Consider the following 24,763-nt stretch of genomic DNA (forward strand, 5'->3'; position numbering starts at 1 on the left):
AACACACTTAAAGATAAGTGAAATTGCTTAATTATTCAATAAAAACTCAGATGTAATAAGCGCAGAACTTTTCAGAAGATTACTTAAATGCTCCCAAGATGATTTAGGGATGACAGTTATTAGCCAAGGCGCATTCATTTCTGAGAAGGTAAGAAAAAAATTTAGAAGTTTTGATATAGAATAATGGATATCAAGGTCAAATTTTGAATTTTAAATTTCATTCTACCCTACTCAGAACTGCTGTCAAAGACACAAATAGAAATAAATAAATGAACTGACCTCTTTTCCCAAGCGTGACAACAGGCGCTGAATACAAGCAGCTGCCATTTTACGACATTCCGGTGCAGAATCATTGACCAATCTTGGACCAAGCCATAGGAAAAAGAGCCCTGCGTAGCCTGCAAGCATTGAATCAGGAAACGTTGTTATAATTGCGTTCATCATTTCTAATGCCGACTCCCGCCCAGTCTGATGTTCGTAGTCTAACTGTTTCAGATAGAATGTCAAGTGTTGTTCAATTTTATTCCGTAGCGGGTAATTCAACAGAAAAGCAAGGAAAACTTGCCGTGCTTGGAGTCTGACGTGAGGCAAATCTGCAGTGATACTCAGGGACGCAACTTTTTCCATCACTGCATGAATTTCTGGAGCTGTGAGTTTCTTCCCAATGATGACTTTGAGCAAGGTGAATGCGGTAGCTTGCCGCGAGTAGTCGTATAAGTCTTGTTCAGCGTACAAAAGTAGGGTGCGAAGTTGAGCTTTGGTTATTTTGTGGTACTTGACATCACGGACTAGGGTTGACATTGCTTTGAAAGACACCTGGACTAGCTCAAAGTTATCACCTTTGCTTAGTCCTGCTGCTGCATACTTGTGGAGGAGATCAAAAAGCTGTTGCGCAATAACTTTGATATTTGCTCGAAGAGCTGGTAAGTCTATTTTTAGAACCCAGCATAGACAATTGCATGCCAGAATGGTCAGCCGCACCTTACCAGATTTCAAACAGTCACTAAGGATGGATACGAGTGGATCAAGATGAGGATGATAGCTTGGATCTTTTACTTTTTCTTTCTTTAGGAGATAGTGATATAACCGCAAACCAAATTCAACTAGAATGTGGGCGTTTGTTTTGGCGTAGACATGCGACTCCACTTTTGGCCTTTCTTTTGGAGCTGAAAAAAGAAGCGAAGAAATAGTTTAGCATTGTGAAAGAGGCATTGAATGATGGTCATGAGTGCTTCAAGTGAGTTTCGTTTCCAAAGACAGAGATATAGATCGAAAAAAATGATAATAATAAAAATAAAAAAACAATAGCAGCTCCAGCTAGGTGAAACCGTTCACACCCAAAGTCAGAAAGCTGTGATCCTGCACACGCGTAATATCACTAGATCTTTCCTGAGCTCAGGGCAGTGACTGAGTAATGTGCTTGCGTAGTATTTTACAATTTGACTCTATTTTTATTTATGCGACCGACTGCTAATTTAGTAATATATGTATTTTAAAATGTTAACAACTCTTTAAAATTTATTAACTCTCAAATTTTAGCAATTTTTACAAGCTCTAGGTTTAAAAGACTTGGCCACGGCCCGTCTTTCAATCAGTTCTTATCCAAAAGCGTAATTTTTGTGAGGAAAATCTTCCAATAATATAATAAGAAAAACCAATACAAAAAGTTTTTTTTACAACAAAAGATAGGTTGGAAAACAATTAATTTTCAATCATGCCCCCCCCCCCCCCCCCCCAATAACTTTAGAACATTCAAATTAAAAAGATGGAAATTTGTTGTAATAGGAAAAAAGAAAAAGAAAAAAAACCGGGCGAAGATAAGAAGAGGCGCATGAGAAGAAAATAACTAACCTGGAGGGATAATAAAACAATCTGGATTTCTTCTTTCAGCTAGGATTTTTTCCTTCTCATCAAGGTTTGTTTCAGGTTCGAGTCCTTTCAGGAGAGCAGGTATGCTTTGTGACGTCACACCGTATGCGAATATAAGCATTGCCTCAGTAGAAAGAAACTGATTATTCACTAGACCAAGGACAATGTAACGCAAACATTCCTGAACTCTAAATATCCTTTGGTGCACAAAGCTGGAAGCTAATTCCTGTAAATAACAGAAATCAAACAAAATACAATTATTATTATGATGGTTTTATTTTCATATTATAGTTGAAAACAAAAATACATTTTATCTACGCACAAAAAATCCAACATTCTTACCAGCATCTACAGGAAAATATTACTTTTAAGACTTTGAAAAAGTCAAAATCAAGCACTTTGTGAGTGATGACGTGATTTGAATAATGCTTAAGGCACCAACATCAGAAAGAGTTATTAGCAAGGAGAGAATATTTTGGATTAAATATTTAGGCCTAGATAATCACACGATCGAATTAAATTCTTGGATCTTGGAGATCCAGTAATATCTGAAATTGCAGGCAAAATTTTATGATGAATTAAACTTTTGCAGTCGAGGCGTTGGGTGCAGAAAAGGCATTCCTTGGTTGCAGTATCTTAAAATCTGCACTGCTACTTAATATTTTGGAGAGGAAACTATTCAGTGAATTTTTTGAAATTTTACAATTTTCAGCACTGTAAAATCATGAAGAAAATTCAGTAAAAGTTCAAACAAATTCCATACAATTTGCTTTAATTATAATGGATGAAACATTAACGGAGACTCTGAGACATTGCAACCAAGAGATGTCCTTCCTGCACCCAGCGCTTCAATTTTCGTCGAATTTTCGTCAACATTAGAACGCAACTATGGCAGATGGGGTATCTACAGATTCTGCATAAATAAACTCCCTGACTTTTCCAGGTTTTCTCTGACCAAAATGATCATTTAACGACTTTTCACATGGACAATTTGCGAGAGTTAAACTGAAAACGAAACATTTTTGGCATTAATTTTAGGTTTAATTAAAAGTAAAAATACATTTCAGGGACTACTCACCTCTTTTAAAGGTAGGATGAGATTGATCAAGCATTTTTGACTGATGAATTCACCCAATATATGGAAAACGTCATAACTCCTGTTGCCCCTGGCCTCAACCCATTTACCCTGCACTTGGGCAGATTCTTTCCCTTCAGCGATACTTCCAAACACATCCTCCATGCAAACCTTCAATATGAGTGGTAAACAACGGTCGATATCCCCTGCCTTCAACAAAGGTTGCACTGCCACCAGTACAGAATGAAGAGTATGCACGAGAACATAAACATGGAAGCCTTTCGTCAAAAGAGATATCATTTCCGTTATCAACGTCTCCAAATACTCAGGTCCCAGGGACAGTATAATTTGCTGGAGTGTTTGCCGCGTCGCACGACGGACACTCTCTAGACGAGACGTCAAAAACATGCAAAGCTTCATGAATATACCAGGGATGTTGGCTCTCAGTAATTTTTCTGGTAGTTTTTGAAGGAGCTGCGTTATCGTCAGAGCGAGAGGAATACGTAGAATGTCTTCTTCGTCCCGATCAGGGCCTGCGTTCTTTTTGTTCGACTTGTGGAATTTATCTGTGAGAGACCGTTCAGCAATCGTTGCGCGAAGCTGCGGTAACAGATTGCTGACGATTGTGTGGATGATTTTGCTTGCTTCCATCGGTTGGAGAACGGACAGACGGTTGACAATAGGCTCAACTTCTGCTTCTTCATTGACGCAAACGTTTTCCGGCTCCTCGGAAATATTGACGGCAAGCTCTCTTTCTAGCTTTTCTAAATCTTCGTCTTTGGGTTCGTCTCCTTCATTGCTCTCATCTTCCTCATTTGTCTCCTTCTCTGGTACCTCATTCTCATTTCCAGTTTCCGTTACTGTTTCTTCTGCTGTGTCATCTTCAATTTTACTGGGGTCATCTAAGGTATCATCACCAGCATTTTCTTCTGTGACTGAGTTCACATCAGACGAGTTGGACGTATTTTTCTTCTTCCTTATTTTACCATTTGGATTTCTTTTAATCTCTGCAGCTCTGGACAGGTCGAAATGAAAAGAGTCTAGTATGGTTTTGACGATTTTTACAAGCTGTTTTTGGAACTCTACCAGTCGTTTCATTTTACTCAAATAAAACTGCAAGATTGCATAATACTGTTGCCACGGTAGAAGTTTGCAAATACTTCCTAAAGCCTGAAACATAACAAAAAAAACTATTTAAAAAAATCACACCCTTGCCTTTTGAAAATGAGATAAAAAACAAATACATTGCAGCAGGTTTCTGAGGGTAAACAATTCAAAGAGGAAGGAATAAAAAATAGAGTCTTAAAGAAAATATTATTCAGTAGTTTTCATAATTTGCTACTAGTCTTGGGGTAGATTTCTAACAAGTTGGGAAAAGTTACTGAGATGATTCATGTACTAAATATGTAAAAATGGGGAGGATTGAACTCCTGCTTTCAAAATGCGAAGGTAATGCGTTGACCACTTCACTGCCTAGCATTTATAAAAAATTACCTAAAACTAGTCTAGATAAGCAAATATCTCATAACACGATGGTTTTATCCCTGAATCATAGAAAAACAGATTTTTGGGGCGGTCCTGTGGGACGCATTGGAATAAATATTTAAAATATGCTACGGCGACTCAGTTTCTGTTCAAACTCTCATTTGTGAAAATTCTACTCTTTTGTGATTTGATTTCTAATTGTTGATAAACATAGATTTCTTACAGGTCCTTACCTCAACAGCTGCGTCAATAATTGAGTTGTGCCCTACGTGTTCTGGCGTGCATAGGAACTGTGAGACCAACGGCAAAGCATAGTTGACCAGAGTCTGCAAATTAGGAGACTTCTTCAAACTCTTGCACATTTCCGAGAACTTTAGCAGCGCTCTGACCTTCCTGTGCAACTGCAGATGAAGTAAATTTTCAAAGAAGTCCACCTCTAAGTCTGCTTTGTTGACCAGCGGTGCAAAATCTTGATAAACAAAGTATGCCTGTGGACATTCTCGCACCAGGCAGCCCAACAAACTTACGCACTCCGTGTACATCTTTTCGTTTTTGATATCTTTAAACGATTTCTGCATGATGGGAGCAATTGTTTGATTGACAATGAAGTTCAGATCTTGGCTCTTGTATGTTGAGCAAAGCATAACAGCCAGTTTCTTCAAGCAAAAACTGGAACGATCTCTCAGTGCCATGTCTGTTTCGTGGTTGATAAAGAAGCAGAAATTGTGTATTAGGATCACACCCAGTTCAGGCGATATTGCACTGGCTTCGATTTTATCTTCAATGGTCTTGAACGCACTCAATCTTTTGTCAAAGTCAGGTTGCTCGACCCACTTACTGTTGTATGCATTTAGGTCAAACAGAATGCTAACATCCATTACATTCGGATCGTTTAGCTTCGAACTAATTGCTTTCGTTAATGTCAGTAGCATTTTCCTGCATGAAACATGACTGATATTTGCGAATAGGATTCCCAGTTTACGCAGGTAACTTTTGTCGACATTCACTGGCTTCAATAGATTGAGCGTTGTTGTCAGTAATGGGTAAACTATTTCTTCCGCCTGAGAGGATTTGTTCAACAAAACTGGTACAATTAAAGATAACAATGACTCTGCAAGTTCATTTCCATCAGCAATCTCTGTTACTCTAGACAGAATCAATAGGTCTCGGGCAGATAGAGTCTTTTTCCTTGAAACAAACAGCCTACTTTGTAATTTTTTCAGAATTGAGTAGAGATGCGGATGCAGCAAACAACTTCCGAGGTTCAGCCGCTTTTTTAATTTTCCATTTTCTGGAGCTTTGGGCTCAAAATCTAAAGGTATTGGACTAATAACTATTTCCTCATCGTCTTCAATTTTATGTGACTGAAAATCACTCAAAGTCAGTAAACGCTCTATAATCTCCAAGATTCCATTACAAACCGATCCATGAGTTTTTTCATTTAATAATAATTTCATTAGCATGTCCAATGGTGTGACATTGTCTTTGATTGTAGGTTTCGCCAGAAGATTAAAGTACCTTGGATTTTCACTCCAGCATACAAACAGCTTAAAAAGTGGCGTTGGACTGAAAACACCTTCATATGGTAAACGACGTAACCAAGGCCAAACGAACACTTGGAAGATAGCATTTATTTCATCAACAGTCCAACTGTAGGCTTCAAAGCGCTTGAAAAACATTGTAACTAAGTCTGTGGCTGCACTTTTGATTCTATTCAACATGCTGTGATAACCTGAGTGGACATTTTGCCACCGAGAGAATATGCCACTCATGTTGGCTCCGATCACCAGTATTACTTTCAGGAGCAACTGCAATGATTTCTCATCCATTAGACCACCGCTTTGTGTTAAGATTACTCCAGCTAGGGTGATGGATGAAAACAGCTGACGTGGTGGGATAGTGTTTTCCAGGTTCAACGACGACATTATGTTACATGTCATAGGATAGACTTCGGGGTTACTATGAACCCAGGGCATGAACAATTTGAAAGACATCTCAACAAAAAGTTCCAATTCTTTACTCTCACAACCTGCTAAATATCGGAGAATTGTTGTCCGTCGAACATGGCTGCCCACTTTCTTGGTGTTCAACATCTTGCTGTACAAAATTCTAAGGACGATGGGGATAAGTTTTGGTCTGTGAAGTGGCACTACACTTTCACTATTTGAGTCAATTCGGAAAGCCGTCAGTTCTGATTTGAAAGTCTTGTCATCAATTAATCGATTCATGTTTTCAATGTATGGGGTGAGATATTCATACTTGCGAGAGACAATGCAATCAAAAGCAAGCTTCTGAATGTCGGAAGATCGGTGCATCAACAGGTCTTCATAAATTGACTCAACTTTTGACTCTAATTCCGCTAATTTTTGGTTTCGTGGCAAACAGATGAGCTTCAGATAAGCCATAAGTAACCTGGAAAAATTAAACACAAATTCAGCATGACAGATTGAAGGTTGTTTGAAGTGATTGGAGGGTAGCAAAATAACTTTCCATATGAGAGGATTTAAAATAGAGAAAAAAGAGTGAATAGACTGAGAGGAATTGATTTCTTGAATAAAGTTTACTGCCAAGTTGGCGAGTTCTTTTGTAAACTTCATGAAAACAGCAGGTTCACAAAGTAAATTGACTAACTGGAATTGACTAACTAAATCTGAAAAGTTGAGCGTTGTTTCAGAGTAAATAACACTTCTTCCATTGCAGAAATTTGGAATTTGAGTTTCTTTTCTCCAAAGAATTTCAAGGTTGAGCACGAGTGAAAGGAGATGGCATGTAAAACCAAGTGATTTGGCGGAGGTTTAACTTTGTCATTTTTCTATTTTAAGTTTTGACCACTTCATGACCAAAATAAGTTTAAAAACTGAACTTTCTGGAGGCCAATATCAGGGAAAGGAGGGCTGAAAAGTGAATTTCTAGTACAGACTTTTGAGTGCACTACCTTGTGAAAATGTTGCTACACCAGAGAGGCAATCAAAAATAAATTTATTTTCCTTGAGATAAATTAGATACCATGCACCTACATATTCCTGCGTTTTAATAAAATGACCGATAAAAAGTATCAAAATTCTTCTATAAAATAGCAGCTTCAGGCTGAGCTTCGCATCAGCTTCTGAACATGGGCACGTCTGTAGATCAGACACATCAGCAGTGCGACATCCCCAAGAATTATGTTTGAAAAAATGCTGAGTAATTCACTTTTAAGCCCTGCTTCCTCAAAATTGGCACATGAAGTCAGATTTCTGAAGCATATCAAGCTCAAGAGTTCGTGAATAGCATCATCTAGAAAAATAACAGAATTTAGGTGGTGAGGAATACCTTGGTTTCATCAGCAATTTCATTCGATTGAGCGTAAAATCACCTTAGTATTTATCGCTTCACCTGAGACTAGAATGAACATTTTCTGTGCTTCCACTAATTAAAGTTACATAATAATTTCCATAAACCTCAACATTTTCCTGTTCACAAACTTGTGTAATGTTTGTACGAACAGGCAATTAAGAAATTGGCGAGTTTCTGCTCTGTGTTGGGAATGAAGAAAGTGAGTGGCAAGTTTCAGCACATTTTATGGAAGCCAGGTCCATGAGAAGAATTGTTGAAGCCTGAATTGGTTTGGAATGACCAAAGATTTACCTGTTAAGCTTTTTAGCGCTGAGGGTGACCTCTGCGGAGAAATCTGGTCCTTCTAGAGAGCCTTCATCTCCTTGTTTAGCCTCTTCTTCAGCGTCTGCCTCAAGGAACTTGTTGTGCTGCTTCACGTTCCACGATTTGGCCACATCTGGGTTGATGACATTGTACTCATTTTCCATGAAATCGAGGAAGAGTTCATAAATTTCTTTGCTTTTGACCGTTCGCACAGTGATGAAATTTTTCAAGTTTTCCAGGAGCAAACAGCGGTAATTGAAGTAGTCAGGTTTCTCCTCTAGTGAGTTTAGTTTTGAATAAAGACTGTTCAGAAACGGACCTGAAATCAATTTCAAACTGATAAATGCCTCTGAAAACTTTTAGAGCGGGGTTATTTTTGAATAAGTGAAAGAACTTTTTCAATAAACCACTTCCATTTTCTCCTAATGTTCTGTAAAGAACGTTCTGAGTTCTTTGTGCTCCAAGAAAAACATAGTATATATCGAAGGAAAAAGTAAAAATACAAGGCATCTCCGTTTGCAATGTTGCAGAATTCCCGTTACGTATTAACTCCTCTTTGGAAAAACAGTCAACCTAATTTCTTGAAAACTTTCTTGAATTTCCTCAAGAGGAAGACTATCACAAGATTTTGAAAAGAATATAATACATAAATTTCAAACTGTAAAGTTAACTTATTCCTCTTCCAAAAAATTAAATGGGAGCAGAAATTTATTAACATTGAAATCGACATGCATGTTTTCCCATTTGGCTGTCAATATGTGCATATTATACAGTGTTCATTACTTTAAATAAGTAATTTTTTATAACCTACAGGCAAATAGATTTGTCTCCTTGTATGTATCTTTCCTGATACCATAATGAATCAATCCATTAATCCACAATTAATGGGTCAGTTGCCCTGGTCATAGAATCGTGTTTTGAGGCTTGATTCTTGTAGATTGGCTAAAAATTATAAGATCCATCCAGACAGCAACTTTCTACGTTCAATATTAACTGAGATATCGCCCATTGAAAAGTCGGGTTTTTGACATCATCAACTGAGGTAGTAACACCCTTGGTTTTTTCCACATTGTTTTCGTCAGTTGGTGTGACGCACATTAGCACTGGTTATTCAACATGAAACCCGGATGAAAGCAAAGTGGAGGGAACCAAAGATGTCACTACCGCGGTAGATGACTGCAAAAACCCGACCTTTCCAAGGGTGATAGCTCAGTTGATACTGAACGTAGAAAGTCACGGTTTGGACGGATCTTATTATTTTAAGCTCATCTACAAGAATCAAGTATCAAAACAAGATTCTGTGACCAGCGCAACTGACCCATTCCTTAAAATACACCCCAAAACTAAAAAGAAAGAGGGTGGGGGAGAGAGAGGGAAAAGAATACTCACCATTAAACTGGACATCAACTTGATGTTTTTGAAGCACCCGATTCTTGCAGAGCTCTGATGTGAAGAGCAACTGGTTTCGGTAGATGGGCCAAAATTTGTCAACTGGCATCATACTGGCATAGGCTGTTACAATGTCATTAACAGGACTCCAAATTAACTTGAAGTTAATGAACAAAGTACCGAATAGATAACTAAGCGGTGCTGTGAGATTGTCACCAAGGAGGTCTTTTAACTTCGAATTGTATTCCAAGCGTTGCAAACATATCAGCTTGTCACGATATGCAGTAATGTTGATCTCAAACTTCTCTGCTTTGAGAATTGTCTCATAAACCTGTAATTTGTTTGTAGCAGTTTCATGCTCTTGATTCTTGTTTAGAGAGACTAGAATGGTTGCCGCCAGCAGTCGAATCTGAAAATAAATTGAAGGTTGAGATTAACATTGTTGTTTACTTAAATACTGACTTAGAAACTCTTCAGTCTTTGGACTTATAATTAAACCGATGTATTTCTTAAGGACTCGTGCACCAAAATCCAAGTTTCAAAAGAAACAGGGAAAATTTTGTTCTCAATCCTCTGAGCCCTAAAAATGTATGTGTCTGAGGAAGACGTATTGAAACTGGGCTTAAAAGATTAAATGCACGTTGAATGCCATACATGTTTCAGTTTTTCTTGAGATTTGGATTTTGGTGCTTTAAAAATTATACGTTAAATTCAGCTATTTGCTAGAACAATCATTCAGGAAAAAAAAATGAGTAAATAAAATTAGGGTCTGATTCTTCATGTTTGGAGCCTTTTAAATTTACCATTTTTAGCTGTTTAAGCTAGAGATTGGGAATCAAAAAACAAAATTTAACTATTTATGCAGTTGAAATACCTTAATTTCAATCAAAAGTTGGGAATCAAAAAACAAAATTTAACTATTTATGCAGTTGAAATACCTTAATTTCAATCAAAAGTATGTTCTAATGTGGCTATGCTAATAATATGCTCTGTGTAACTTGCCTAAAAAAAGGCATTATTCGCTTTTTCATTTTACGATTTTTCATGGAGTGACCTCAATTTAATAAGATTGATTGCAGAGTAGTCCACATTTATAAAGCAGTATACGTACACCATTCAACTACAATTGAACATAAAAACATGTATTTTTGGTTTGATTGTAGGGTGTTTTCCTTTCTCCAGGAAAATATACACAGTTTTATTCCAAAATACATATCTTGATTTCAAGCAAAATTATATCTAGAGGATTAAGATTAGCAAATCATAGCACATTTAATTTTTCCCCTCTTTATTGAAAGATTTAGATAGCTCATTGAGTCAATTTGATGTCTAGACTTTCACGCTTTTGTGATTGACCAATCTACAGTCTATTTTTTCATGGCCAGTGACTTTGAATTACCTCTCTCAAGCAAACTTGTTTCTAGTACAAGGCTACAACCACAGCTATCCCTTATGTGAACAGCACAAAGTTTTCTCTCATCTGAACAGAGCTCTTATGGGCAATTTCATTTGAAGAAGCAGAAACAAATTTCAAAAGCATACAACTTACCATATGAAATGGTGATGCCAAGTGTTTTACTACTTCCTGCTCAATCTTCAAACATAGCTTGTGATTGATCGCAGATGCCGATGCCGATGCGGCAAAGATGAAAAAATCCAAAACTCTTAAGACTGCAGTGGTACAAATATCTTGCTGACAATGTTTCAATAGAACACCCAAAAACTTATCACAGGCTAAATTTTTGAGGAACTGTTCTTTTGCATCCTCTACTTGGATGACAGTAATAAGCACGAAAGTCCACAAGTGGAAAAGTTTGCAAATTTGCTCATCTGAACTTAGATCTGCCCTTGCCAATTCATTCAGAATAAACTGGTTTATCCTTAAAAGCACCGCAGCTTGTTCAGAGTTAATCGTCTTGAAGTGCGGTAGAATTATAAAAATATTGAGAACATTTTCATAACTGGTCATGATTTCATCCACTGACTTGATGCGATCAAGATAGTCAACACTTAATTCACAAATTTGGTTTTTGCTGCTCCTGTAATATAAAAGATACATAATACGTTAATGTCCATTAGAGTATTTTTCATAGATTTCAGTGTTTTAGGTTTTCGTTGGTGGCATCAATGAACATAGGACAAAAGCCTCTGGAATTCCAAAAATTCTGATGTAATATACGAGTGAGTCAGATCGCAAACTAAACGTTACCGTGGCAGTCTCTTCGATACAAAAATATGGCAATCTCAATCTTGACACTTTGGCTCAGCTACAGCAAATTGTTTACACTTTGACCAATAAGGGTGGGAAATAAACAAGGTTTGATTGAGAAGCCTGCCAAACCCATTATAGTGCGCGAATGGACTCGAGTATAATATTGAGTTTCTTGTGAGCGGGCGATTCTAATGTCCCGTAACCAATGTAAAATAAAAACATTAATATCTTAGTTAGAAGTTCATTTCAGTGATTTTTGATGCAAGAATCGTGTTTTATATGAAATTCTGGGTAACAGACGTCCACGCCACACAGGCCACGCTCCTGAGCGTGGCTCACGAGTTGGCAACTACGCGCCCCGCCAAGCGCCGCGCGGAGCCTTTTCCCGGAAGGTTCTCGAGCCTTCCTGCATTGTTCCACCACCGCTGCGCGCTCCCGCATCTCGGCGCCTCTGGACTCTTCTAGGATCCTTCGGACCCATATATATGCCACCGGCCCGACCGGCCAGAGTCAGTCTCGCATCTTTCACCTTTGCAGCTAGTTTCGTAGATTATAGTGCTGTTGTTCTTTTAGTGTTCTTTTGGTGTTCGAATAAATATTCTCACACCGATCCACGCGCGTCTTATTTCCTTCGTCCCCCACACTGGTGACCCTCGACGTGATCTTGTTTCCCCCCGTTCCGTGAAATATAATGGCTACCGACGGGGACCCCCAGCCGACCAACGTCATACTCTCCGCCGACCAGTTCGCCGCCGTCCAACGTGTGACACTCCGCCCCATACCTATGCAGCCCGAGGACCCGGAGCTTTGGTTCGACTTACTAGAGCAACAGTTCGCCCTCCACAACATCACCTCGGAACGCACGAGATTTATCCACGCCAGCACACTCCTGGAGGGACGTTTCGCGCAGGAAGTGAAGGACATCATACGGAACCCGCCCGCGGACACTCCTTACACCACACTCCGACGTGAGCTGATCAGCCGTCTCTCCATCTCCGAAGCGCAGCGCATCCGTCAGCTTCTCGGCCAGGAGGACCTCAACGGCCGCTCCCCGTCACAGTTCCTGCGGCACCTCCGCTCCCTCGCCGGATCACTCAGCATCCCGGATCCCATCCTGCGGAATTTATGGCTCCAGCGTCTCCCGCCGCAGACACAGGCCATCCTCCAAGGACATAAAAATCAGCCACTTGACGAGCTCGCCAGCATCGCAGATGGCATCATGGACGTGTTCCCGCAGCCACCCGTCCCCGCAGTGCACGCCTGTTCCAGCACGCCACGCGCTACGTCTGCTACCAGTCAACTCGCCGACATCGACGAACTCCAACGAAAGCTCGAGGCGCTGATGACCTACTGCAAGGACATTTGCCAGTCACGGCCCCGCCACCGCTCGCCGTCCAGAGACCCATCTCCGCACCGCGGTTACCGCGACGACACATCACGCCGCCGCTACCGGGACGACGACACGCCGCGCGGACTATTATCCTGCCCGCGACTACTACCAACCACGCGAGTACTCCCGCGGCGCATCTCCGTCCAGAAACCGCTACCGAGACCAGCCCTCCGAGCGTCCACGCAACCACCACCGCTCGCCACCCAGACCTCGACGCCGCCTCCTCGAGCCGAAAGATGGAACCTGTTTCTACCACACGAACTTCGGGGATGATGCTCGCAACTGCGCCCAGCCCTGCAATTACCAGTTAAACTCCACCGGCAGCCGTTAAGGGCGGCGACCGACTGCCCCCCGTTCTCCAGCCGCCTTTGCGTCGTCGATCGCACAACGCAGCACCGCTTCCTCGTTGACACTGGCTCCGACGTCTGTTGTTTTCCACGCCGACTTCTCAAAGGAAAATTCACCCCCTCCTCCTACGAACTCAACGCAGCCAACAATTCTAGCATTCGCACTTATGGCCTCCTGCCATTCACGCTTAACCTGGGCCTTCGCCGCGATTTTACCTGGCGATTCATAATCGCCGACGTCGCGGTGCCCATCATCGGCTCCGATTTTCTCGCACACTACAACCTGTTGGTAGACTGCCGTAATCACCGCCTCGTAGACGCGCTGACCAGTCTCCAAATTCCAGGCCTATCCGCAAACCTCAAGCAACCCAGTGTCAAAATGCTCAGTCAAGATCTCAACAACGAATACGAAATACTTCTGGCAGAATTTCCTGAACTCACTCGCCCTGCAGGGACGCCACGCGAGATCCGCCACTCGACGCAGCACTTCATCCGGACCAAACCTGGCCCGCCAGTGTCCTGCCGCCCACGGCGCCTCGATCCTGAGAGGCTCAACATCGCCAAACAAGAGTTCGACATTATGGTTCGTGACGGTACGGCTCGCCGCTCTGACAGCCCCTGGTCGTCCCCCCTCCACCTCGTCCCCAAGAAGGAAAAAGGCAGCTGGCGACCCTGCGGCGACTATCGCGCCCTCAACGCACGCACTATTCCGGACCGCTACCCTGTCCGCCACATCCACGACTTCTCCAACAACCTTCGAGGCTGCACCGTTTTCTCCAAGATTGACCTCGTCAAGGCATACACTCAAATCCCCGTCTATCCACCGGACATCAAGAAAACAGCCATCACCACGCCGTTCGGCCTCTTTGAGTTCCCGTACATGACATTCGGTCTCCGCAATGCCGGTCAGACCTTCCAGCGCTTCATGGACGGAGTCCTCTCGGACCTGGATTTTTGCTTTCCGTATATTGACGACATCTTGGTCTTCTCTCGCAACCACGCCGAGCACAAGAAACACCTCCGTATCCTGTTCCGCCGTTTGGCCGAGTACGGAATCCTCGTCAACATCAAAAAGTGCGTGTTCGGCGCCGCCTCAGTCTCCTTCCTTGGCTACCAGGTCTCCGCCGAAGGCATCCAGGCCCTCCCAGACCGCATCAAGGCCCTACAGGACTACCCACCTCCAGCGACTGCACGTGGCTTACGCCGCTTCCTTGGAATGATCAATTTCTATCGCCGTTTTCTTCCCAAGGCTGCCGAGTACCAGGCACCGCTCAGCTCCGCACTAGCCGGCCTACGCGGCAATCAGCCCATCAACTGGACCCCGGACTTACAAGAAGCCTTCACTAAGTGCAAGGACAGTCTGGCCCAAGCTACACTCCTCGTCCATCCCCATCCACATGCGCGCCTTGGCCTTTTCGTCGACGCCTCGCTCCTCTCTGTCGGTGGTAGCCTCCAACAGTACATAGACGGGATGTGGCAACCGCTCGCCTTCTTCTCCCAGAAGCTCACCCCGAAGCAATCTCTCTGGCCAACTCCCTATCGCGAGCTCCACGCCATTTACACGGGCATTCAGCACTTCCGACACCACCTCGAAACCCAGACTTTCTCGATCTTCAGCGACCATAAACCTCTAAGCACCATTTTTGACCCGAAGAAGGACAAACTTCCGCCAGTACAACTGAACCAGCTGACCTTCATTTCACAGTTCTCCACGGACATCCAGCATATACCTGGCGAGGAGAACGTCGTAGCTGACGCAATGTCCCGCATCGAAGCCGTCACCTCCACAATCACTCCTGACCTTCTGAATATCTTAGCCAATTCTCAAGCTCAGGACGCAGAACTGCAGCAGCTTCGCGCCTCTCCGGACACGTCCCTGCGTTTCGAGCGCATCCCCATACCTGGCTCCGATTTTCAACTATACTGTGACGTCTCCACGCCTCGCCCGCGTCCTTTCGTGCCTGCTCCATTACGCAAGAAAATCTTCGACTCATTACACAACCTCAGCCACCCAGGGACAAAAGCCTCTGCTCGCCTGGTGTCGTCACGCTACGTCTGGCCTCACGTCAAGCAAGACTGCATTGCCTGGGCCAGAGCATGCCAAGCCTGCCAGTGCGCCAAGGTCTCTCGCCACGTTCAGACTCCTTTAGCGACCTTTTCACCCCCCTCATCCCGGTTTCAGCACGTACACATCGACCTCATCGGACCGCTTCCACCTGCTGGCCCCTACCGCTACTGCCTCACCGCCATCGACCGTTTCACTCGCTGGCCGGAGGTTTGGCCCCTCCAGTCCATCACGGCAGAGGAAGTTGCCAATGGTCTCATCTCCTGTTGGGTGTCTCGCTTTGGCTCGCCGCACACCATCACGACGGACCAAGGAAAACAGTTCGAATCTGAGCTCTTCTGCGCCCTCGGCAAGATCCTCGGCACCCACCGCTCCCGCACAACCAGTTACCATCCGGCCGCCAACGGCATCGTGGAGCGTTTTCATCGCCACCTCAAGGCCGCCCTCATGTGTTACCCTAACGAAACCTGGCTCCAGGCCCTACCTATGGTTCTCCTCGGCATCCGCACTTCAATCAAAGAGGACCTACACGCATCTCCAGCTGAGTTGGTTTACGGGGAGCCTCTCCGTGTTCCGGGCGACCTCCTCACCACATCTGCCCCTGCCGACGCGGTTTCAACTCCAGAGCTATTACATCGTCTTCGCCGCCAAATGGCCGATCTACGCCCAGTGCCAGGCACGCGTCACGCCAAACCACACTCTTTTGTCTTCAAGGACCTGTCAACATGCACACACGTTTTCCTTCGCGACGACACCGTTCGCCGGTCACTCCAAAAACCATACACTGGCCCACATCAGGTAGTTTCCCGGGACGACAAGACCATCACACTTCTCATTAAGGGCAAGGAATCCCGCGTCAGCCTCGACCGCGTCAAGCCCGCCTACATCACGGCTCCTGATGGCAACGTCTACACCAAGCCTGCACCACCAGCACCACCTGCAAGGACTGCATCTCCAACGACGCCAATTTCTGCGCCCCCCGGCGCAACACCTGAGACTGCTCCTGCCACCACTCGGCCCGATTCTACTCATCCTTCGGCACTCTCGGACCCGCACTACACCACCCGATCAGGCAGACGTGTACGCTTCCGGTTTCCGCCCCAAGTCCGTTTTCTCTCACCGCGGAGGAGTGGTGTGGCGTCCACGCCACACAGGCCACGCTCCTGAGCGTGGCTCACGAGTTGGCAACTACGCGCCCCGCCAAGCGCCGCGCGGAGCCTTTTCCCGGAAGGTTCTCGAGCCTTCCTGCATTGTTCCACCACCGCTGCGCGCTCCCGCATCTCGGCGCCTCTGGACTCTTCTAGGATCCTTCGGACCCATATATATGCCACCGGCCCGACCGGCCAGAGTCAGTCTCGCATCTTTCACCTTTGCAGCTAGTTTCGTAGATTATAGTGCTGTTGTTCTTTTAGTGTTCTTTTGGTGTTCGAATAAATATTCTCACACCGATCCACGCGCGTACATGTATCGGAATGCTTAAATTCCAACCTTGTGTAGTGGTCCTTTACAGATAATGAAAACAAAGAGGAACACAGAATGAGCTAAACATACCTTTTGCGGTTGTCCTTTAGAGAGTAGAACTGCCATTCACTCAGGTCTTCACTGGTCACACAACAAGAAGTTTTGAATGATACTATTTCAGCAAGTAATTCCACTACTTTAAACAGAACTTGTTTGTCTCCTGCTACAGCTTCCGCACAAGCACTAAGGGTTCCAGGTAGGATAAGAGCTTCAAAATTCACATAACTGAGGGTTTGCTTTACAAACTCTATTAAGAGCTCGAAATTGAATTTTGAGAATACCTGCAAAAGGAAACGAGTCTTACATTTCTAATTTGACATAGCAGGAAAATACAACTAAGAAGAGGACTTTTTTTTCCCAATCAGTTATATGGTTGAAATAGGGTTTACAAAAGCTCTATGGGGTTAATTGAATTAAACATATTTTAGGGAGGATCCATCGCTGGCTTTAAACAACTTCAGGCCCAAAAACTTCCGTTGAACCAATAGAGATTTTTAATGAGAGCTACTGAAATTACGGAATTACTACTTACCAACTTCACCTCAGGATTAAAGGACCCATCTCAACACTTATGGCAAATTTTTGAAGCTATCTAAGTATGAAATTTTAGAAACCTTCGACATTTTTGACTCAACCATCATGGAGCATAAAGTTTGATGATGACCAATATCTTGGGATCCATGCTAGGCCAGAACCCCTAATTTCCAAGCAACAACAGTTTAATTTCCAATTCAGGAATATTGAACATCTATCTATGATTTTTCCATCTCAGTTTTGGGAGAAGTATGGAATCTTTAAAGGTTGCCACGTTTAGGTTTAAGTAATTTTTAAAGCCATATTTTTTTAGATTAGATATTTGATGAAAAAAATGACCTTTTTCTGCAGCTAAAGGAGACTATGTTTTTTAGAGGAAGAATTACCAGCTTCCAAGTAGTTTTAAACAAAAGATTGCAGAAAAAAGTCAAACTGAACTTTGGAGAACTTGGAGGAGAAACGAAAAGCAAACTATGTTCCAAATAAAGACTTGAAATACCTTTGATGACAGTTGAACGGCTGACTCCTGTGACAAATGAAGATTTTGGGACTTCAGTAGTGTGGAAGCCACGTCTGACACCAATCGATTAACTTGTGAGGGGAGGTCTGCATCCAAAAGTTCCATTGTTGCACCGATAAGTTGACCTGGATTGGTGACCGATGCAGCGTCTCTACCTTTCAAAACTATCAGTATTAACGCTAACATGTCTTGAATGTTAGTTTCGGTTTTTTCAGTTGATTTTGCTTTCCAGCGCTCTAAGAACTTTTTCAATGTATTCTGAAAAATTGAGCAAAAAAAAATTATTTAAATTAAAAACAGTGATACCATGGACACTTTGCAAAAAAAAAAAAAAAAAATAATAATAATAAAAAAAAAAAAACTTGTGTTAAATTATAATTGCAATCTCATTATAAGACATGGGGTTGCAACCCCTAGCCTATCCCTAGGGGGCGCTTCGCATCTTCGAGTGCCCCATTGAGTTTAAGTCTAAATCAAGCGGGTTTATCTAGATACTATCTTCTGTCAATAGCCTTAAAAATCATGAAAATCAGCCCAGGTAGGTCTTTAAAACAAACCAGGACAAAAGAAGAACATTGGCATTGTTTAAATGGGAGAATCAACAACTTTATTGTGCAAAATAATGGAAATCCTTAACATATTTCTAAAATCTGAACAGAGCGCGCTATCCAAAGCCTATCAGTGATTGAAAACTGCAAAAATCATGAAAATCGGCCTTGCAAAATAGTGGAACAAACAGAGACAAAAAATGAAAACTTATGGGGTCAGATACCTTTTAGTTATAATAAAATACTTGTAGGCCGATAAAAATGTGAGGATTTTGGTACTTTATTTGCTCAATAGGAGGGGTAGTTTTGTTTTGATAAGACGCCTTTTTTGAGCCCCAGTCAAAATCTTTTACCTTTTTATGAGAAATCACATGCTAGTATGAGTATTAAATACCTCAAGAAAACTTAAAATATTTTTGAAGTAACAGACGTGATTGGTGAAAATAAGCATTGACTACTCACCAAAAGAACAGTCCACAAGAGCTCACAATTTTTGGGACTGACCGACTTGTTGACATGACCCAACATTTCCGCAAGGATCTTGAATAAAACATCATGTGGTAGCTCATCATCAGATAGTGACTCGAAAAGAAATGGAAAATACTGATTTGCACAGCTATGAAACTGTCCTGTAATTCCTTTGATGATTGCAAAAAACAATCGACCACAACCTGCAATTTTCTGAAAGAATAAAAAAGATAATGGAATTTTGGACTGGTGAAAAAATGACAAGAAAATATCAATAAACCCCGAGAAAACGAGAGGATATTCTCTACTAAAATTTGACTTTGATGATTTTTCACTACATTTTAAACTAACATTCTTTTTTGCAAAGGGAACCTTTTAAGCATCATTTTACATAGAACACAATTCGTGCAACAAAATTACGATAAGTAACTCCTAAATAAGATATGCTCGTTTTTCCATGCATAAATTCGAACTTCCCGCTCATAAAAAACCATGATCTGTTTGAGTTAAATCGTCCACTAAATATTAAAAAAAAAACAGAAAAACAGTCTCTGCGGTATGAATATACGGCAACTACAATTTTAGCACTTTGGCTCTGCTGTTGCATATTTTAACACTTTTTGCAACAAAGGGTGGGAAGGAATCACTACTCAATTAAAAACCCTGTCGAAACCGTTGTAGTGTACAATTTGATTCAGGTAGACTTTGGTTTTTCTTGTGAGCAGGGAATTGAAATTTTCCATAACAGGTGCTACATAAGTTGTGGATATCTTGGTGAGGAATTAGTTTTGGTAATTTTTATTGCACAATTTGTGTCCTACATCAAATTTTGAAGATGATACATGTATCACCAATATTTACATTTTCACTTTGTTTAGTGGTCCATTTTGTACGATTTAAGTTCCAATCTAAATAATAAGGAAAATTATTGACATTTATGTTAAAGTGACTAGCTGTGTCTCCTTTATGATACAATGAGAGAAAAATGTATTCTTTTTTGAGTTTAACTGAGAAAAAAAAGGGATCATCATCACCAGCAATTAGACAAATTAGCGACAAGTACACTAATTTGCAAAAATATGCACTTTCGGCCTCCGTAAGCTGATTCCTTTCACATTAAGATAATCTAGGCTAAAACCAACTATACCACACAAAAGGGAATAGCACTTACATCATCATGCGTGCTGCTAATATTTTCCAGGACCAATTTCATGAACGATTTCCTGTCCTTGACTTTTCGAGCAACAAATGCGAAAGTGTCTGCTGCAAAATTGTTGATATACCAGGGTTTTGAACTACTCAGAAGTGGCAGAAGACTTTTGAAAACGATTCCGATGTTTTTGACGAGAACTCTCCACAAGAATTTCAATAAATAGGCGAGACACGAAAATGTCCATTCAAGCTGATCAGCGTCCTGACAGTTTAGAAGTTGCAGAAGTTGATGGTAAACGTCAAAATAATACGGGTAGAATTCTTTTTCCAAGTCTTGAGCTAGCGCAACTACAAGCCTGAAAAAAAAATAGTAGCCAGAGGATTCAGTTAAATTAATATGAGGACAACATTCGATAAAATAAATAAGAGGGTGAAGAGGCATATTTTTTGCTCCACTGACATAAGGGTGCACCTCTCTTTCCTCGTAAGCCCCATACAAACAGCGGGGCCCACGTAGAAATTGAGAAACACCCTTAGATCAGAAGAGCGAGAATTTATCACAGGGCTATTTTTGGAACCTTGTTCACGATTTGTTATGTAGATATGTTAATTGGTGAAAAAAAGTTTGAGGATTCAAGGTGGGGGCAGAATGTTCTTTGCTTACGTATTTTTTGAGGGTGTCTTCACACTGCTGTTCACTTAAGACCACTTTACCTTTACATTTATTGAGGCGGCCATCACAACACTGTCTATAAAAGACTGTGCAAATCAATATTCTCTTCGCTTGGAAGAGCATGCCATCCAGTTTTCTTTGCCAAAAGTAATACGCTTTGTAGTTTTGTTCTAAAAAAATAGAGTTTTTTATTTAATCTAAAAAATGCCATCTGCTTCCACAATTTTTTCCCTTTTCCAGGTGCCTTTGCATTTTTCCCACCATCAGCCAATCAAGCACCCTGGCCTTTTCTACGCCCCTGGGATTTGAAGTCAAGGTCTAATTGGCACAAAGAAAAATTATATAAGAAAAAAATTCAGTCTTCATGGTTCTCCCGCTAATAATTTGTGATTTTTTCTCGAGCCTGATTTTATATGATTTAAATTGGGTCTTGAGATATGAATTGGATTTTGAGGCTTTAGCTTAGATTTTAAGATCTGTTTCTGAGAACTAGGCAAAATATGCAAATTTTTGACCATTCAAATAACCCTACTGATCGGCTGGTAGTTCCACATTATTTTATCTTGCCATCCTATGCAAGTACAAGAATACTTAATCAAAAAATGCTTGACTTAGAGAATAAAAAGATTTTAATCGACGGTGTAAGTCTGCAATCACATAACTCAGTTTGCGACGACGCAGACTTCCTGTCATACTTTATTTTTTCAACAGAAAACTACTCAACAGCAATTTCTTAAAACTGCCATGATTTTTCTCCTGCGTACGAAGAAAATTCTGCACAAACTTCAAGGAATGATGTCAATTTGTTCTCTTTTAAAATATGACATAGAGGCGGAGATTTTCAGACACCGCAAACAAGATGTGTGATTGCGGACTTATGCCGTCGTAATGTGACGTGTTCAATATTTGAATTTTAAAATAAGGACTCAATTGAAGTTTCTTCAGTTTTTTTTTTAAAAAAACATAAATCAACTTACTCTAATGTAGTTTGAAGTGAATATTGATCTGGATTCTTCAAAGTTTCAAGCAAGATGCTCAGAATTTGATCCTTCTGAGCTATAACATCCACTGGTGATTTTACGTTGCCTGGCAGTTGTCTGCGAAGCTTCTTATAGCTTTCCGAGTAGTTCAAGTCATCCCACTTGACCAATCGCTGATGGAGAAATGATGGAGCGTCCTCCCCTTCTTCTGGAGACTCATTTTCATGCCCCACCCGGTGGAACACATCCACATTTACACCGGAGATGCGCTCTCCAAATGATTGAAACTAAAAGGAGAAAATTGATGCGATTGAAATTAGAATGACTTCAATTTTCGCTGCAGTGTTGTTTAATGGAAAAATAATCCAAAAGGAAAGCAATCAGGGCAGCATTGGTCATCATTATTGAACATTTTCATGGTTTTGGTTAAGAGCATAATGGTTATGGGTACACAATGTTGGTGCCATGTCACAGAAAAGCGATATTTATAGATTTTTTTTGCAATGGTAGCATTGAGAGAGGTTATGCCATTGTTTTAGTTTGGATCCAATCATATAATATGGAGAAAACCTCATTGACGCGCCACTAATAGCGTCTATATGGAATGCTTCAAAATAACAAATAATATTAACTCGTTTAAGTGCGTCTGGTAACGGAAATACCATAATGGATTACTTGATTGGTTCTTTGATGTTTTGCAGAATATTCTCTCTAGAGACAGTGCAGAAATCTTTATTTACTGCTCTGACACAGTCAAGGGATAAACAATTCTGAGACATAATAGAGCAAATTGATGTACCACTGTGTTGGAGTCGTAACGTAAACATGACTGCACTGTTGATATGGAACTTAACTGAACTTGATCTGACAGATACAAAGGTTGATCTACGACTAATAGCTTAGGTATTATTTTATCGGTAGTTTATGACAATTAAATCTGTGCGTGTAATTTTTCAAATTTCTGAATAAGCAGTTGCAGTCCTTCGGTTGTACAAATACGAGTAGAAATCATACCTTGAATAAGTTAGTAGTTTTGTGACGTCCGGGTTTGTTCTTCATTTTTCCGTCTCAAAGTGTTCTTGCGCAAATTAAACACATTCTTCACTAAAATTATGCAAAATTAAAGAAAAACTGGATAAATATTTCCACATGGCATTCCGCATTTACATTACATGTGACTTCTGAAAGTGAGGTTATGAAGATTTTTCACACCGGTGCCAACGGTGCGATTTTAGCGCGCCATTTTCAAAATTACGGGTTTTACAGCACAGCCCGCTCGAGTGGATGGGAGGGGGGTTGTCATATTCTGCGGCACGTTAGCACGCACGTAATTTGTGCAAGGCATTTTCATTACGTCTCAGAATTTTCAATAGAAATCCAATCAAATTAAAGCTATGCAGAGGATTTCCAATTTTGTCTTATTTTTATTAACTATGACTTGAGATGATAGACAAAATTTAACTCTGTCATGGCACATTTAAAATTTTTGACTGGAGTAAATGTCCAATTTGCTCAGCTTCTGACTGCTCTTTCCCCAATTTTTTCGACAGAAAAAAACGACAGAAAAGTTGTTTCATTTCAACCACTCTCCCACAAATTGGTCTTTCGAAAAATGAAAACATCTTAAAATTTCTTTCTGAGATGGCTCCTCCTCAGAAATTCACCATCATTGTAATTTTTATATAGGAGGACCTTTCCTAAATCATCGCTCATAATAAATCGGATGGGTTTTGCGTCTCTCAAAATGAATTACCTAGATAAGTAGTAATGTCACTGAAATCAATCCTACCTGTTCCTCCAGGTAAGACAGCTAAAGGAAACAAACTTTCTCATGTTTTTCAGGTCATTTTTTATGTGGAAAACTCATATATTACCAATTTTTCTGTCACAATGAAAGGCTTTGACAAGTTACATGTTTAGAAATTAATTGATTGAATGTAAAAGCCAATCAAAGAATATTTAATTAGCTCTGCGGAAGTTTTCAATGTATATTTGAGTCAAAATTCTAACACTTTCCTTTGGACTATCTTGACTTGAAGTGTCCTCAGAAGTGTCGAGCACAAGTAACAGCGATTCTCATGAGGAGCACTCAATTTTTTTCAAACGAAAAAAAAAAATTGCTGATTCAACAATTCAATTGCTAAAAACAGTGATTGCAATGTTTCAACGCAGATTTTACAACAAAAAAATGCTACTGTAACCACCCCCCGTGGTTAAATTAGTTTACAATGTGGTTAAAGTAGCATTTTTTTGTTGTAAAATCTGCGTTGAAACATTGCACTCACTGTTTTTAGCAATTGAATTGTTGAATCAGCAATTTTTTTTTCCGTGCAGATAAAGCTGTTTTAAGGTGCTTTTTCAAAGTCTGGGCTTGGAGAGATTAATGATTCCTCACGAGATTACTCCAGTAATTTTTTTTGTCGCTCCTTTTCTATTCATCCAAAAATTTTCAATAGGCGGAGGGGAAAGCAGCGATGATTTCCCTGTTTTACACGAACTTCCGATTTTCTTCTGTCCTGCTTTCCTTTTTTTTTCACGAAAAATCGTACAAAAACTTCCCATCTAAAACGTCATTGAAATGCTCCCAATTTTTCCCCCATTTAAACGAAGTACCCTAAATGAATGAATCCAAATTTTTTGAGCCAGCAGTTTGTTAAAAAAAAAAAAAAAAAAAAAAAAAAAAAAAAAAAAAAAAAAAGAAAAGAAAGAAAGAAAAAAAAAACACACTTAAGTGTTTCAGAATTTTTGCTCTTATTCCAATATGTTGTATGCATCTACTGATCATGCTTGTGAAACAATTTGGGAGAAATTTCTTAAAAGATAAAATATGACTGCCATCCTTCAAAAAATCAGAGCGTGAATGAATATTTGCAATGTTGCAAACCAACACGTGCAG

At 41.0% G+C, this 24,763-nt stretch overlaps 1 protein-coding gene across 1 annotated transcript in view; it reads right to left on the minus strand.

The window, feature by feature from the left end:
- The window catches only part of LOC109037713 (small subunit processome component 20 homolog), a 28,733-nt gene extending 5,669 nt beyond the window's left edge, over positions 1-23,064 (minus strand). The window contains exons 1-13 of the mRNA XM_019052506.2: positions 22,882-23,064; positions 21,865-22,154; positions 20,234-20,570; positions 19,057-19,275; positions 18,026-18,304; positions 17,023-17,273; positions 11,007-11,496; positions 9,458-9,866; positions 8,057-8,387; positions 4,663-6,841; positions 2,948-4,114; positions 1,852-2,095; positions 280-1,166 (exon numbers count right to left, since the gene is read on the minus strand). Coding sequence (XP_018908051.2) covers positions 280-1,166; positions 1,852-2,095; positions 2,948-4,114; positions 4,663-6,841; positions 8,057-8,387; positions 9,458-9,866; positions 11,007-11,496; positions 17,023-17,273; positions 18,026-18,304; positions 19,057-19,275; positions 20,234-20,570; positions 21,865-22,154; positions 22,882-22,926 — 7,128 coding nt within the window. The 5' untranslated portion in view covers positions 22,927-23,064. The remainder of the gene's footprint in view (positions 1-279; positions 1,167-1,851; positions 2,096-2,947; positions 4,115-4,662; positions 6,842-8,056; positions 8,388-9,457; positions 9,867-11,006; positions 11,497-17,022; positions 17,274-18,025; positions 18,305-19,056; positions 19,276-20,233; positions 20,571-21,864; positions 22,155-22,881) is intronic.
- Between the last annotated feature and the right edge of the window lie 1,699 nt (positions 23,065-24,763).

This window comes from Bemisia tabaci, chromosome 10, assembly GCF_918797505.1.
Source record: "Bemisia tabaci chromosome 10, PGI_BMITA_v3".
In the NCBI taxonomy this organism is placed as follows: Eukaryota; Metazoa; Arthropoda; class Insecta; order Hemiptera; family Aleyrodidae; genus Bemisia; species Bemisia tabaci.